We start from the raw sequence: 18,003 nt of genomic DNA, 5'->3' as shown, positions 1-18,003 counted from the left end.
ACCCTGACAGAAATGGTGTCCCTCTCTAACCTGGAAGTGCCAAGACTTAACATTAGAGCCCAAGAACTGACTCATCCCTAACCTGGAACCTTCTGAACACCAGTTGACTGGGGATTTTTCTTTAAGAATAGTCACTTCTCATTCTCTAAGATTAATGTACCCAATATTGGAACTCAACAAAATGGTTATCACATTGAAGTAATAATTATTCACCTTGCTGTGAAACCTTGCTGTTTAAAACTGCCTTTCAAAGTTGGCCTTTGATTACCTCATATTGATTCGCTAATCAGACACCATCTTGCTCCATCTTTAAAAGTCTTCTTAAGGGTAGATTCAGAAAGAATGTCCCCAATAATGAGGGAGTCTAGAATTAGGGGTCATAGTTTGAGGATAATGGGCAAACCTTTTGGGACTGAGGTGAGGAGAAATTTCTTCACCCGAAGAGTGGTGAATCTGTGGAATTCACTACCACAGAAGGTAGTTGAGGCCAAAACGTTGTGTAATTTCAAGAAGGAATTAGTTATAACTCTTGGGGCTAAAGGGATAAAGTGATATGGGGGAGACGGGATCAGGGTATTGAACTTGATGATCAGCCATGATCATGATGAGTGACGGAGCAGGCTCAAAGGGCCGAATGGCCTCCTCCTGCTTCTGTTTTCTATGTACCTATGTAACATATCTCTTTGATCAGGAATTTCATCCTTTTTCCTTGCTCTCCCAGCATAGTTTGGTGTCTGTTTTTATTTTGTTTTTGGTAAAAGTGCCTCAGCATTGAATGTACTATATGCAAATGATTAGAATTGTAGAATGGTACAACACAGAGGAGGCTATTTGATCCATCATGTCTGTGCAAGCTCTTTCAAAAATAATTATAGGACAGTCACAGCACAGAAGGAAGCTATTCAGCCTATCCAGTCTATGCCAGCTCTCTGCAAGAGCAATTCAGTTAATCCCATTCCCCTGCCCTTTCCTCATATCCCTAAACATTTTTTTAAATGTTCAGGCGTTTATTCAGCTTCTTTTTAAAAGCCACAATTGAACCTACTCCACCACCATTTCATACAGTGCATTCCAGATCCTAATCACTTGCTGCGTAAAGGAAAATGGTTCACATGATGCCCTTCGCTCTTTTGCCATCAACTTAATCGGTGGCCTCTGCTTCTTTCGCAATGAAACAGTTTCTCCCTTTCCATTCTGTCCAGACTCCTCATGATGTTTGAACACCTCTGCGGAAACCTCCTCTCAACCTTCTCCAAAGAACAATCCCTGTTTCTCCTATCTATCTTTATAACTGAAGCGTCTCACACCCAGAAGAATTCAGGTAAATCTTTACTGCCGCCTCTCTAAAGGCGTCACATTGTTCCTAAACTGCGGTGCCCAGAATTGTTCTGCAATTAATCCCATTTTGCTCCCAGGAACTTATTTCCCCCCCCCCCCCCCCCCCCGCCCCAAGTATATATTCGATTCCCTTTTGAAACATTAAGATGGAATCTGCTCCCACTAGTGTTTCAGAGGTGCAATCCAGATCATAAAAAATCAATAAACAAAGAGATGTTTCATCTCTCCCTTGGTTCTTTTGCCAAATACCTTGAATCTATTTCCTCCAGTCGCCCATGTGCCTGCTATTGGAAACATTTTCTCCTTATTTATTCTGGAAAAATCCCTCAAAACTGAGTGTTTCTGCAAAATTCCCCTTAATCTTCCCTGCTCTAACAAGAACAATTTTAACTTCTTTAGTCTCTCCATGTAACTGAAGTTCCTCAACCCTGTTACCATTGAGCCCTGACTGATGGTTACAATACAGAGCTGTACCATATCCCCCCCCCCCCCCCCCACATAAACGTGTTACTGAAAATTAGCAAAACTTGAGAAGTGTAGACTTTGGTAAAATGCTGGAAAAAGAGAACTCAATGCAGCTACTCCCTTTGAAATAATTCATATAATGAAAGTAAAAATTGTTATATATTATATTCTGTATTCCATTGCAGTAATGTTCTCAAAAATCCTCGTTTAATATATATATATATATATACAGGCAGTGTATCTGCCAAAGCTGTAAATAAAGAGTCGTAATAGGTGAGGTAATCATTCATTCCGACCACTTACTTGTTATGGATAAAGGGTTAATAGAATTCAGTGTTGATGGCTAGAGAATCCCTGGAATGTAGATAATTTATAATTTATGAGGGAGCGGTGTTTAGTCCTAAGCAGGTCATGGAACGTAGTGGGATACAGATGATGTAATTAATGGGAGAAACCAGGTCTGTTTGCAATTTTGCAGTCTGTTATAGGATTTTAAGTTGAACAGCAGTTTTGCTAAATGCTGTTAGGTTGAGCAGAAGTGTACTGGATCTTCTCTTTAAAGGACCTCTCTACAAACGACTGTACAGATAAGCACGTAACCTGTTTTGTTAACTTTATTTATTTATTTTTATTAACTTCTACTTATAAATTGGAATGGTAAGTGTAGATAGTAAGTTGAAGTTTTTCTTTTTATTTAAGAACTGTTAACTGATAATTGTAAAACTATTTATTTGATGTTAATGCAGTTAATTCTGTGTTTAAATTTAAGTTTGTTTTAACATAAAAGATACCTACTGGTCAGAGTCATCACTCCTGGGTGAAGTATCCTTTTGTTATGGGCCAGGGCTTACAAACTCCAAAGTGTAATATGAAGTTTACCTGACTTACAATCTTTATGTTGAATTTGGCTAGGATGAGCACAAAAGCCTTTACTTCAGGTGTGATACATCAGACTTCCTAAACACTTTAATCAAAACAAGGTTTATTCTAAGAATGTAGCTAACATACATATATATATAAAAACACAGCAAGAACTGTTATCACTTACAAACATAAAGACACCATACAGCTACAGTAATGTATGTATAATACTTAACGAATTCCCCCTTAGCTGTTCCAATTCAATAACAAAATCCAATTAAATCAAACGCCCTTTTCAAGGGTGTGACCCACCACACTGTATTCTCACTTGAATGGGCCTGGTCCTTTTTTTGGAACTCTGATCCAGTTCCAAACATCCAAAGATTCAAACTCCTTCCGTAAAACAATTGTATCTTTAAAGGTATCACAGCAGGTAGCCACAACCAATGTGCTTTTTAGTGGAACAGTTTTTAAAAATGAAAATAGAGAAAAACGCTTCTTTCTCCTTCTGCAGTCCAAAGGAGTCAAACTGAAACTGAAACCCCTCTCACCTCACAGCCACAGCCTAATGTGCTACAAGTCACATGATAAGAGACTGAACCTTTCTTAAAGGGACACTCACATGACATTTTCCACATAGTTTGACAAATAGAAAATTGTTTGGGATTCTCGTTGGTATCTTAGCAAGAGTTGGGCTCTGATCCGGTATCCCAACATTCATTAAATCCTAAACATCAATCAACGGACGGCAAAATAAAAAATATGCCTTCATATTTTTCAGTCATCACAGATAGCCCTCAGATTTGCAGGATTGCTTCATTGGAAACATCTTGTCTCACAGAGCATCTCAAACAAAGGTTTTGAAATTATTACATACTGGAAATCATTTTGACATTAGAAGAAGTGATTGGGCAGAACTACAGCGTCCAAATGTGCAGCACTGTGTGAGAGGTATCAATGGGGGGGGGGGGGGGGGGGGGGGGGGGGAAGTAGGGGCAACGAGAATGATGGATAGCAAGAGGATGTTGAGAGAGTGGCTAGAAACAGAAATAGAAAATGAGGCAGATACATAGGGAGGGAGAGACTGGAAGAGAATTAGAGCGTGCAAGGGTTAGACGTAGACCTTGTTTTTGCAAGAGAAATAGAGTAATGGTAAGGCTATCAGTGCTACCATTATTATGGAGCAACGTTTAGCATCCACACACACATGGTTAAATGTGGAAATCTGAAAGCTACTATCTGATTTGACCTGCTCCACACAAGCCTTGCTAAACTGATACCACACCACAAGGCATTAAAATAAATGAAGGGCAGGATGTTGCTGTATTTATAGGGAGTCACTAAACATGCCAGAAAAAGCTGCCGCATTTCTAATGGTGTCAGAAGAATTAATGGATGTAAAATAACTTCTGTGGCATTGAAACATAATTTTACAAATGTGGATTCTCATTCCTTCAGAATTTATTTCTTGGAGATTTTTAAAAGTTGATTATTTCTCTCTTAAATTATCTCTCTTTCTTCACCCCTTTTCTTCTCTTTCTGTACATGATTTTAGATCAAACATTCTAATTCATACTTCTTGGTTTCGACTTTTTCACAGAAACTACAGTGCAGGAGGAGGCCGTTCAGCCCATCGTGTCTGCACCAGCCCTTCGAAAGGGCACCTCTAGGCACCCTACCCAAGGGCGTTTGATTTAATTGGATTTTGTTATTCAGAGGGCACCCTACCCAAGCCCACACCTCCACCCTTTCCCCACAGTTCCACCCAATCCCCTTAACCTCACCTAGCCTTTTCTGGACACTAAAGGCAATTTAGCATAGCCAATCCACCTAACCTGCACATCTTTGAACAAATGGAGCAAACCGGAGCACCCAGAGGAAACCCACACAGACATGGGGAGAACGTGCAGACTCTGCACAGACAGTGACCCAAGCCAGGAATCAAACCTGTGACCCTGGAGCTGTGAAACAACTGTGCTAACCACTGTGCTATTTTGCTGCCCAGGTTTCTTCAATTTGATTGTTTGAGGAGAGATGCAATTGTTTGCCCTGCTCAGGTGCCTCTGATCCCCTGTAGAGATGCCACATTGAGAGGTATCTCTTGATTCCAAAAGTTGCCACTCAAAAGCCTGCGAAATGCCAATGGCCATCAGTCAGGGTAATGAATGGCGAACATCATTCCTTCGTTGTGACCAGAAAATCCAGACCTTATAGTGTGAGATGAGAGGGCAAGTGTGAAAGCAAGCATTGGACAACGTGAAAAGGACAAGAGCAACACCAAGAAGCATGAGAAAGTGTTGCTAAGACATCTTTGTGGACTGAGGTTATTCTACCTTGTTCTAGTTATGACCATTTTAATTCCAGGAGCCTGTAAGCACAATTCAGAGGTGCAGCATTTGCGTTAAGTGTTCATAGAAGAGTTTCAGGCAGCTTTTACAAAAAACAGACAATCCTATTTCAAATTTAATGTGAGCGAACAATGAGTGGATGTTAAGCTGGAATTTACAATTTGTTTATTTACTCTTTCACAGCAGAGAGAACCTGTCCTCTTCCCTACCATTGCCTCAGTTGGAAGAGGATGGGTCTAAAGTGACTGCAGTTATTTTACCAGTCAGTTACTGTCCTGTAGCCTGAGAATGTTTGCTAACTCTCATCATAGTCACTAAGACCAGATCTACCAATGTTAGATTTTCAGGAATTAGCTAGAGTGTTGCAGATTGGAAACCTACTTAGAAATAAATATACTTATACTTAAATATAAATATAAATAGGGAGACTACACAAATTCTGCCAGAAGACCATGCCCAACCATTTCCATCCGTACTGCTTTAGGAACAGAGCACAAGGTGGGCCCTTAACTTATTTCCATTGATTCCACTGCCAATGGTCACCATCACAGGTCACCCGGATAGAGGTGTTCGTACCAATATAATTAAATGAAATGGAAAAAATGAAAATCGCTTATTGTCATGAGTAGGCTTCAATGAAGTTACTGAGAAAGCCCCTAGTCGCCACATTCCAGCGCCTGTTCGGGGAGGCCGGTATGAGAATTGAACTGTGCTTCTGGCCTTTAAAAGCCAGCTATTTAGCCCAGTGTGCTAAACCAGCCCCTGGTTTAATGGCGACCTGATTCAGTTGATGGCACTCTCTCTCTAAGGCAGAAGGTTGTGGGTTCATGTCTCACTGTTGGACTTGAGTATATAATATAGAGAGGCTTTTTGGTACAGTGCTGAGGGGCTTTTGTACAAATCAAATCCACTTTTTTTTTTATCAGTGACAATCTTTGGGACATTTGCTCAAATAGTTGTTCATCACTCACAGGCCTCATTGCCTTACAGTCATCCTTTTTGTTATTTAATCACTCCCAATCTCCCATTGATTAACAAGGGGACAGGCAGGAAAGTGGAGCTAAGGGCGTAATCAGATCAGCCACGACATTATCGACTGGCGGAAGAGTGGCTGAATGGAGCTACTCCTGCTCCTGATTCTCATGCTCCTACAGCCGCTGACTTTAAATCTCGCAAGCCTCACACCATCATGACGTGGGATTATGTTACCATTCTTTTCATCATCTTGGGGTAAAAAATCCAGGACCCTGCCCACAGCAGTGGGAATACCACCACACTGACTGCAATGGTTCATAAAGGTGGCTCACCACCTCCTTCGCAAGGGCAACTACAAATGCACAATCAATACCAGCCTCTCCAATGATGGCCAGATCCCAGAAATATTAAAAAGAGATCAGGTTCAGAGTCAGCATCGGGCTAGCAGGGTACATTTTGCCAGCTGGGCACACTGAACAACGTTGAACTTAGTTGTGGGCCACTCACCAGCCTCATAACGGCACAAGGAAACCAGAAACACGGGACAAGAAACAGATTCACTAGCAGAAGGTACCTTGAAACATGATACATACAGTGGTCACCACTCCTCCCCTCATGTGTCTCTCCTCTTTGCTACTGGGCAGAACAGAGAGGGGGAGTAAGGGGGGGGGGGGGGGAGAAGGCTGGGCAGGATGATCTCAGCAATGTCCAATGTAGGTTAGAGGGTAGAAAATGAATTGAGTTCAGTCACGGGGGTGTAATTCCACCTGCCCAGTTTTCCTCCAAGCGCTCCACTTTACATAAAGCTTTTGAAAGGAAATCTCACCCCATCAACTCCCATTCCTTAAACCTGCCCCCAAGAACTCCTTGATATTACAATCTAAAGGCTTTTAAGGCCAAAGCTTGACATTTAACTCCTAATTCATGATTTACCTTGTCGGCCTTTGGAACCTTGCTGGAGTGTCCAACATATGGACCTCGGTCTTTCACCTCGGCAGCTTAATGTTTAGCCAAAAAGATACTTACTACTTACCCCTCACACTACTGCACAGGCCAAACATCATTGCAAAGGCAAGGAGATACAGCAAATCCATCCTCAGCTTACTGCCTCGCGACACCAACCCGTTTGCTCAAGGCTAGAGAAAATGAAGCAAAAGAATAAGAATCAGTTGACTTGCCTTTTTCTGGTGTGGGTTTTCACCGAATTCCTCATCAGACACCCACCCCTCATTGGCTTCAGCGGGTTGCAGCTGAGGCACTCAAACATCCACTACTTGGTCTACTTGGTCTAGGCCACATGCATTCTGACACATCCCGCTAACAAGCCAGTGACGGGGAGTAATGGCATTGTTATAATAATAATCTTTTTCGTCACAATTAGGCTTACATTAACACTGCAATGAAGTTACTGTGAAAAGACCCTAGTTGCCACATTCCGGCGCCTGTTCGGGTACACAGAGGGAGAATTCAGAATGCCCAAATTACCTAACAGCACGTCTTTCGGGAGTTGTGGGAGGGAACCGGAGCACCCGGAGGAAACCCACGCAGACACGGGGAGAACGTGCAGAATCCGCACAGGCAGTGACCCAAGCCCAGGAATCGAACCTGGGACCCTGGCACTGTGAAGCAACAGTGCTGATTCAACCTGGGACCCTGGCACTGTGAAGCAACAGTGCTGACCACTGTGTTGCCCTGTTACGTATAGGGCAGCATTACTGTGTAACATAGAGAGCTATTTTGTCCTATAACAGAGCAGTGGAATTGTATGTTAAACAGAGCAATCTTAGGCTATAGAGTTACAGCAGATAATAGAGCTATAACAGGAAGCAGTGATACTGTACATAATTGAGCTGTTTTTAAATCGGGGGGTATGGGGTGTGTTTTTAAAATTTTACCAGAGATATTGTGTATATAGGAACATAGAAAATAAACAGGAGTAGCCCTCGAGATTGCTCCATTATTTAATGAGAAATACTACATTTTATTGTGTATATCTCAGAGCAATGATACTGCGTATAATATGGGGCTGTTTTATTATACATAAAAATGACATTACTATATATAACACAGCAGTGTTACAGTATATAATACATAGAGCACAGCAATGCTGCTGTATATATTGTTGCTGTATTTCTATATATAATACAGAGCAGTGTTATGATACACGGTAAACTGAACAGTTACTGGGTGCGATCTACCAGCCATGGTGCCCCCGAAAGAGGACACAATGCGGCCGGTAGATGCCGGGATAGGCCACCCCTGGGCTTCCCCACAATGGGAGATCTAACCAGATCTCGCGAGATGTTGTGATCTGGATCCCGCCCACAATGAGCAGGATCCAATCTCACAGAGTGAAGTCTTAGAAGCTGACTTACCTCTGCCTTCGCTGGATCGCCAGGCTCGTAGACCCCAGCCAGGCGCCTTTCAGTACTAGTCCCCACAAATGGGAAGCTGGCGGAACGGTACCTGAGGGGGGGGTCTCCGAGGTGATCAGAGGCCCTTGGGTGTTTGTCCTCAGGGCAGGGTGGCACCCTGGCACTGCTGGTGTCACCCGGGCACCTTGATACTGCTAGCCTGGCACCCTTGCAGTGCTACCTGGGCACTCTGGCAGTGGCATGTGGGTGCCAGCTGGCACTGCTTGGATGGCAGGGACACTGCCAGGGTGCCTGAGTGGCAGTGCCAAGCTGGCATTGTGCCCATGCCAGGGATCAGGCCCAGGAGTGCCCTGCCCATGGGAGGTGAGGTGCGGCTGGCCTGAGGACCCCCAACAGGTTAGTTTGGGAATGGCAGGGGCATCCCGATCCCTTCCTGCATCGAGGAGCTCCGCTCGTCAGAAATGTGGCGAAGTGCGGCCTCGGTGGGGCATTTCCCACCGGGGCACGAAACCAAGACAGAGTGCTGATAGATAGCGGAGCTGTTCCTGGCGCTACAACAACTGGAAACTACCCTGCTAATCCAGTCCAGAACGGCACTCTTGTTTTATTTTGGTTAGATCACACCCACTGTGTATAGTAGCATCATAGAATGTTACAGCACAGAAGGAGGCCATTCAGCCCATCATGTTTGCACTGGCTTCCGAAAAAGCGTCCTACCTAGTCCCATTCCCCAGCCCTATCTCCATAGACCTTTAAATTCATCACTTTCAAATATATATCCAGCTCTTTTGAAATCTCCTATGAAATCTGCCTCCACCACTCTCCCAGGTAGCCCATTCCAAATCCCAACAACTCTCTGAGTAAAGAAGTTTCTCCTCATCTCACTCCTCGCTCTCTTGCTGACCAGCTTGAAATTGTGAACACTTGTCACTGACTTACTTACCAACCAGTGGAAACAGAATATTCTTCTTTACCCTGTCAAACTTGTTGAGAATGTTGAACACGGCAGCACGGTAGCATTGTGGATAGCACAATTGCTTCACAGCTCCAGGGTCCAAGGTTCGATTCCGGCTTGGGTCACTGTCTGTGCGGAGTCTGCACATTCTCCCCGTGTGTGTGTGGGTTTCCTCCGGGTGCTCCGGTTTCCTCCCACAGTCCAAAGATGTGCTGGTTAGGTGGATTGGCCATGCTAAATTGCCCTTAGTGTCCAAAATTGCCCTTAGTGTTGGGTGGGGTTACTGGGTTATAGAGATAGGGTGGAGGTGTTGACCTTGGGTAGGGTGCTCTTTCCAAGAGCCGGTGCAGACTCGATGGGCCGAATGGCCTCTTTCTGCACTGTAAATTCTACGAACACCTCAATAAGGTCACCTCTTAATCTTCTCTGCTCCAAGGAGAACAAGCCCAATATCTCTAATCTTTCCATGTATCTAAAATTCCTCATTCCTGGTATCATTCCAGTAAATCTCCTCTGCACTCTCTCTAGTATATAACTCTCTAGTATATCTCTAATGCATATAACAACGCTGCCATACAATACAGGACACTATTACTGGATAAAAGCTGTGTTCCTCTATATAATAGAATGTGTTACTGTATATAACAGAGCAGTGTTACTGTAGGCAATATACTGTATATAATGTACGCTGTAGTATTTATGTAGATAATACAGAGCTATGTTACTCTATACAATACAGTGCCGTTCTACTGTGTATATAACATGTGCTTTACTATGGAGCTGTGAAATTATATATATCACCCTGAAACATCCAAAGCAGCATTTAATGCAGAGCATTGCCTCGAGTATAACTAAAAGCAGTACTTTATGGCTGCAAAATATCCTGAGATTCTGAGACGCAATGATAATTTTATAATTGCAAAAGAATTGTCATTCTTCATACTGAGCGGATTTACTATAATAGACAGAACGGTTTCTCCCTATTGTTGAACTGTGTTACATTTTGTAAAATAGTTATGTTGTTATATGTGGTACATAAAACCATGTATCTATATAGACCAGGGTGACTATTGTCTACGGAGCACTGCTATTATATGTAACATGGAGAGAGACATAATATGTAGTACCGACCGGTAAGATATTTACTTAAAGGTCGGATTCTTGCTTCCAACTTAGAAGGTTGTGGGTTCAAGCTCCACTCCAGAGGTTTGAGTGCGAAATCTATGCTGACATTCCAGTGCAGTACTAAGGGAATGCATCACCATAAGAGGTGCTCTCTTTCAGATGAAATGCTAAACCGTGGACTCGCCTGCCCTCTCAGCTGGACTTAAAAGATCCTGCCGCACTATTCAAAGAGCAGGGAATATCTCTTAATGAGCTAGGCAGTATTTATTGCTCGAATAACATCACGCAAACAGATTACATATTCAATTATCTCATTGGTGTTTGTGGGAGCTTGCTATGAACAAATTGGCTGCTGCATTTCCTGCATTACAACTCTTCAAAAGTACTTAATTGGCTGTAAAGCCCTTTGGGAAGTCCCAAGGTCATGAAAACCATCCCATAAATGTAAGTCCATTTTTATACATGGCTTGGCTAGAACAGATTTATTACTCTACATAAGGCATGAGCAATATTATACATAATACAAATAGCAGCATGACTATAATACAGCGGAGCAGTGTTACTGTATATAACATCAAGCAATATTCTATATTACACATTGTAACATATTGACCAATATTGTATCCAATATATTATATATCATTATATATATTATACAGAGCTGTTTTATTTGTATGATAAATACAACCCTATCCTCTAAATGCAAGAAGCATAAATCATACTATATTTAATAGTGTTTTACAGCAATATTACAGAGTTTACTGTGGTATGATTCTATATCACAGAAGTGTTATAAAGAACAATAGACTTCCATTTCTAAAATGTACTTCATGGCCTCAGGACATCCCAAAGCTCACATGTTTCCTTTTAAATTAATGTAGTACAGTGTTAAGATAAGTCTATAATAGTGTGATATGTAATATTCAAAATGTTATGAATTATAGGGCACTGCAATTAACTTTAGTAACAAAAATAGAATGTTGGGATATATAGCCACCACTGTAACCATTTCATATGTTCAATGGCACTCTGCTTCACTCTTTAATATATACACTTAGATATATACCACAGCTTCACTCTTTAATATAACCATACCCACACTTATGGATATATACCACAGCTTCACTCTTTAATATAACCATACCCACACTTATAGATATACATCACAGCTTCACTTTAACTAACATCTCCTGCATTTCTTCCTGCAACAGTGATATAAAACACACCATTCTTTGAAGCGTTCTGATATACCTTAACACTTAATTGCAAACCTCTGATGTACTGTATACATAATCACTCTCCAATATATCCTACAACCCTCACAATAATATTCTTTCATATTCTCCAAAATCCTCACTTATAACTGTCATATACCTTCCAACATTCAGAGACATTTTCTCATACTCCTTATAGCTGACAGCATAGCACTCCCACACACCCCATACCCCTCACTATAACATTATCATACACGCCACACTTCTCATCAAAACACCTTCTCACATGCCCCACAGACTTCAGTGTGACACTCTCGGATAGGAAAGTTGGGCTTAGGAGCAAGAGTAGACCATTCAGCCCTGCGAGCCTGCTCCTCAATTCAATAAGATCATGGCTGATCTAGTTATGGTCTTAACTCCACTTTCCTATCTGCACCCCATAACCCTTGGCTCACTTGCCTATCAAAAATGTATTAGCCCTGAATCAATTCAATGACCCAGTTTCAATTGCTCTCTAGGGAACAGAATTCCATATACTAATGACCCTCAGAGAAAAAAGAATTCTCCTCCTCTGTTTTAAAAGGGAGACCCTTGCTCTTAAACTGTGTCCTCTAGGTTTGTCTTGCTCACAAGTGAAAACATCTCAGTATCAACCCTACCAAGTCCTCTCAGGATCTTTATGTATTTCATTAAGATAATATATTATTTATATATATATGCTAATGATTCATATATTATGTTAACAAATTATACAATATATTAATTATTAATATCTAACAATATACTCTCATATACCATTGTAGCATTCCTTGACAACACTGACTGGTATTGATATTTTCTCTATAACTTATCCCTCAATGGCAAACTGTTGGAATCACTTTGAAATGCAGCTTTATATAAACTCTCTATTTCTCAGATTTCCAGTATATTTTTCCAAACATTAATTTTGGTGCCTAACCAAATAGAAAGAAAAGAAAGTCTGGATGGTTTCCTTTTCCACACTTTGAACAGCAAAAGCTGAGGTGCAGAAATTAAAATTACAGCTAAATATGACTGCTGATATTAATGATACCAAGAACAAGCATGGAGTGTTTTCAGCATTATTTAAATCACTTAAAAAAATCACTGCAAGAATAGTAGCTTTTTGTGCACAGTTTAAATCTTTCCACTCCCAGGGCATTGAGTAAAGGACCTCCTTTATTCTCAATTGTATCCAGCTGCATTAGATTTACATTATCCAGGAGGTACCAGAGAGTTTGGAAAAGTTCACCTTAACTCCTGATATTCCCCGTGCTCCAAGGTTCCTTCTTTGCCACTTAATGTATATCTTTCTCCCTCTCTCTCCCTTTCATGCATATTTCTCTGTCTCTCATTCCCCTCTCCTTTTCGTCTCTGCTCCCCTATTTCTCTGTCCGCTTCTCTCTACTTCCGTGCATCTTCTGCCTCATCCTCTCCTTGATGTTTGTCTGTTTCCCCCTCAATCTCCACTTCTCTCGAACTCACCATGTCTGTCTGTGCATCTGTTTCTCTCACTCTCTTCACACACACATTCTTATCCTTAAAACAAACTGTGAACACTCAAATTATCTTTTAAAAAAAACATAACTTACCCCACAATGTCTGCACCCACCAGTTCAAACGATTTTCCATCAAACTTACACTTTTACCACAGATCAATCAATCCATCGCTGTCCTGGTGCAGGCATGGCAAACAAGCTTCCAATTCTAAAACAAATGTTTTTAAAACATAAGGCTGGAGTGTTGTAACTTTCAGTACATGTATGTTTTATAAAAGGGGTTATTAATTTCCAGGATCTTTTTGTCGGTGAAGAGATCGATATAACTGTCACTGTAAAGATCCCTTGACGGTCACAGATATCCCTTGGACGGCCCTCTCAGAGTTTCCCAATTTGAAAGGCTTCGCTGGCATCAGTCATGACTGATTTTGTTTTTCTATATATACACGGAGTTCTGTCCCTGAGATTGCAGGCCGATATTATTCCTCCGTGTCAGGTTGGCGGTGCCGGACACACTGTTGGACCAGCCTCAAACTCCTCAAACTTTCATCGCGCCTGGAAACTTTTCACCAATCAGATTGCAACTTTTGATGTCCGCCGCCCTCTGCTGGCAGCTTTGAGTCATTACCAATGCACTCGAGGTGAGTGGCAACACTGGATAGAGATAGAGGGCGCCATTTAACCCAAAAGTTTTTTAAGCGTGGTGGTGAGCGAGAACTGCCCCGAGCTTCCCGACGCGCAGCCCGACGAGGCCGTCACCTCTATAAAATGTTAATTGGCCCGTATGAGAAGGCCCCACGGGCTGATTCGCTGGGACCCCTCTCACAGACCCCCGCTAACAAAGGAGAGCAGCACTTAAACCGCTCCTGCACAGTCAACCCCACACAGCTCTCTGCCATGCCGCTGAGCCCCACCATTCGGGGATGTCGACCTGGGCAGATTACTCCATGAGGACAAGGCCAGACATGATGCCCTGTTCCCACGAGGGTCTCAGAGGGTCTGCCACAGGGCAGCCAGTGCTGCCTGGGAAGAAGTGGCAGCAGCCGTCAGCTCTCGGACTGTGACCAGGAGGACCGGCACCCAGTTCTGCAAGAAGATCAATCCCCTCCATTGAGCTGCATGGGTGAGTTAGCACCGGACCTCCGACCCCCCCTGCCCCTCCCCCAGTATGTGCCTGGCACCACCCCGCCCAGCACCATTCTGTCCACCGGTCCACCCATGTCCAGCAGTGTTGCCCATGATGCCTCCCCCCACCACATACTTCCCCCCCCACCACATACTTCCCCCCCAGCACATACTTCCCCCCCCACCACATACTTCCCCCCCTCATATGGTCAGTCTCCCCCAACCACTCCTGCTGAACGCCCAAGAACCCATGTCCCCCCGAGCCCCTTCCTCCTCCCATGTCCCTGCAAACTCTGCGATGAACGATGCATGCAGTTAACGATGCCCTCTCTGTGTCCCTGCAGGAGAAGTTGGCCCACGATAGATGGGAGAGGGCCAAGACGGGCGGTGGGGTGCGGACATCAGAGTCCTCACCCCCTATAAGAAACGGGACCTGAAGATCGCAGGGAGTGGCCGAAGACAGATCTGTCACCAACATAGAGATTGGTTTATGCCAGAGATGAGGCTGCACTGGTTCCTGCCCAGATGACCTGTCACACGTGAGCTGTTAATGCCATCCCGACTGACCCATCCCTCCCACTAACCACATGCCCATTCTCCCGCAGAGCCTCCATCCGATGGCGGTGGCCCTCCCAGGTTGGTCCCCCCTCCCCAACCCCTGCCTCCCATGAGAACACCTCGAATGGGAGCTCCAATGTTGCCACACTCCAGCAAGTCCATAGCCGATTGGAGGAGTCCTAGCGGCTACGGGTGCAGATGCTGCGGCAAAGTGTAGCACTGAGGCCAACACTGCTAAGGTGGCGACCGCCATGGAGAGCCTGGTGCACGACGTCAGCGGCATGAGTGGAGGTGCCCAAGGCGTAGCTCAGTCAGTGACGCCTTGGCTGAGCATCTCAACAGCGTGTCCCAGTCGCTAGGGGACGTGATCCACCACTGGGCGGACCTTAATGAGGCTAGTCCTAGTCTCAGGATTTGCCGTGACCCTCCAGAGCACGTCCCATTCGCTAGGCGATGCCTCCAAATCCCATGTGGGCATATCTAAAGTGCTGCAGGACATGTCCCAGTCTCAGGTAACGTAGCTGAGACGCTGCAGAGCATGTCCCAGTCACTGAGGAACACCACCGAGGGCGTTGCCACTATGCTGGCGACATTGGGGAGCTGCGAGGGCTGGCAGAGCCAGATGACGCAGGGGCAGCTGGAGCCAAATCCAGAGGTGAACCCCACAGCCCTATAGGCACCCACCGGGAGGGGATGATGCTGGATGTCAACCCGGAGCCACCCTGTGGAGTGGCGATGGTGGCCACTCTCTCCCCCAAGGCCCACCCCACTGACAACGGTGAGTCTCGGAGTCAGCACCCAAAACAGGCCGGCACAGCAGGTCGTTCTGAGGACACACCTAGACGCAGTGGTAGAACACGGAAGGCTAAGCAGATTGAGGCAATGGCATCACACCAGCACTCAGCTCTCAGCGGGTTATCATCACCCCCCCCTGCCTTCAATAGTGACTCACTGACAGCGCCGACAGCCCCAGCACACTGGATTGATGCACAGAGGGTGGGAGGGTGAGGAATTGCGATGGGGGGGGGGGGGGGGGGGGGAGGAGGGTGAAGGAGAGGTGTGGAATCTGAGGGAGAAGGAGGAAGGCTGAGGGATGGGAGCGGGGGGCGTTGGCGAGAGGGGGAATGACGGATGAGGCCACGTCCTATGTGACGCGGGCGAGGACGAGGGCAACCCTGGCCGTCTGGGCTTCCTGGACCCTTGCCATTGCCACCTGTCCTCAATCCTCTGGCTGGTCCTGGGGTCCCTCCCGGGCTCATCCTCCAGCCCCACGCCTCGTCCCCCTACCCCTCGGAGGTAGCCACATGTTCCTCCCCCTCCAGCTCCAGCATGTCGCCCCACTGCTATGCCAGGTTGTAGAGGACACAGCAGACCACCACAAAGCGGGCGACCCTCTGGGGGGTGTACTGTAATGCACCACAAGAATGGTCGAGGCATCGGAATCACATCTTGAGGAGTCCGATGCACCGCTCAATGCCATCCCATGTGGCCGCATGCGCCTTGGATCTCCACATCGATCACCGCAGTGGGGCACTTGTTCACTGGATCCCACACACTGTACCCCAGATACCCGCAAGTAACGTTACCTGGACCAGGCGCTGGTCCCCTCCCCGGTGCAGACACCCACACTCTGGTCGCCAAAATATCCCCGGTGCTGGGGCCTAGCCTCTGGGTATTCGGATGTTGGCTGCTGCTTTCTTGGTGTTGCCTCGATGTGGAGATGCCGGCGGTGGACTGGGGTGAGCACAGTAAGAAGTCTTACAACACCAGGTTAAAGTCCAACAGGTTTGTTACAAACACTAGTGCTCCGAAAGCTAGTGTTTGTAACAAACCTGTTGGACTTTAACCTGGTGTTGCAAGACTTCTTAGGGTGTTGCCTCCTGCAGTGCTCAGGCAGTGTCCAGGCATCACGGTCTCATTGGGATGCTAGGCAATAACTCCCACATGCTACATGGCATACCTATCCACGGGAATCCACTTAACTACGATTGCCAATTCCCTATTAGCAATAGCACTCAGCTGCACGGTGAGAGGCCTCTATGGTGAGTGGGAGTTACGGGTTGTCGGTGGGGCAGACGGGCAGGAGTTGCCCCCGGAAACCACCCCCCATGGACCCACCTCCATAGCTCAGCTACCTTGAGGCTATGTCTAGTCCAATTCTAGGATAGCTGTCATGAATTACCTCGGTCTGGGGTAAAACTTGAACCTGGGATCTTCTCACTGATCAAGTTAATTCCATATTTTTAATTGTCTTAAGGTATTCTCACCTCTGCTGAACTCTCTGGTGTTCAAAGGGTTGATCAAGATCTCAGGTTCTGTCCACGGCCTGTTCCGTGCACGGTCACGAAGGGAAACATCAGGTGGATCTCTGTTTCTGGGAGGCACACCTGGGTGAATGTTGGGTGAGGGTGGAGTTTGGTTTGGTTGTGTATTCACCACAGTTGAATGGCTCATTAATACGACTTAGGAATTTCCACTTGGGGGGGGCGGGGGGAGCTATTGAAAATTCAGAGGAAGCTAATGTGGTTCAGAGATCTATTATAGCACACTATGGTTTAAGATAATAATAATAATTGCTTATTGCCACAAGTAGGCTTCAATGAAGTTACTGTGAAAAGCCCCTAGTCCTCAGAAAGGAAAGAAAGAAAATAAGACTTTTATTTATATACCACCCTCCACACCCATAAGATGTTCCAAAATGCTTTATAATCAATTAAGTACAATTTTTTTTTTTTTTTTTTTTTTTTTTAAATATGTATTTTTTAAATTTTAGAGTACCCAATTAATTTCTTCCAATTAAGGGGCAATCTAGTGTGGCCAATCCACCTACCCTGCACATCTTTGGGTTGTGGGGGCGAAACCCACGCAGACACGGGGAGAATGTGCAAACTCCACACAGACAGTGACCCGGAGCCGGGATTGAACCTGGGACCTCGGCGCTGTGAGGCAACAGGGCTAACCCACTGCGCCACCGTGCTGCCCCAATTAAGTACAATTGAAGTATAATCAATATAATAATAATATTTATTAGTGTCACAGGTAGGGTTACATTGACACTGCAATGAAGTTACTGTGAAAATCCCCCGGTCGTCACACTCTGGCGCAGGGTACACCGAGGGAGAATTCAGAATGTTCAATTCACCTATT

The 18,003-nt window shown here is 44.9% G+C and overlaps 1 protein-coding gene across 3 annotated transcripts in view; it reads right to left on the bottom strand.

Moving 5' to 3' along the window:
- LOC119965075 (fibroblast growth factor receptor-like 1) overlaps positions 1–13,734 on the bottom strand; it is a 192,309-nt gene extending 178,575 nt beyond the window's left edge. Inside the window, exons 1-2 of one of the 3 annotated variants that reach the window (XM_038795338.1) lie at positions 13,267–13,734; positions 7,021–7,123 (exon numbers count right to left, since the gene is read on the bottom strand). In XM_038795338.1, the coding sequence (XP_038651266.1) occupies positions 7,021–7,081 (61 nt within the window). In that variant the 5' untranslated portion in view covers positions 7,082–7,123; positions 13,267–13,734. Of the gene's footprint in view, positions 1–7,013; positions 7,125–12,926; positions 13,026–13,266 lie in introns of those variants that run through there. The other 2 variants (XM_038795339.1, XM_038795341.1) reach the window with 2 other exon arrangements.
- Positions 13,735–18,003: the final 4,269 nt, after the last annotated feature.

This window comes from Scyliorhinus canicula, chromosome 4 (assembly GCF_902713615.1).
Source record: "Scyliorhinus canicula chromosome 4, sScyCan1.1, whole genome shotgun sequence".
NCBI classification, from domain to species: Eukaryota; Metazoa; Chordata; class Chondrichthyes; order Carcharhiniformes; family Scyliorhinidae; genus Scyliorhinus; species Scyliorhinus canicula.
Note: the sequence above shows the minus strand (reverse complement) of the source record. Positions and strands in the feature narration are given on the sequence as shown.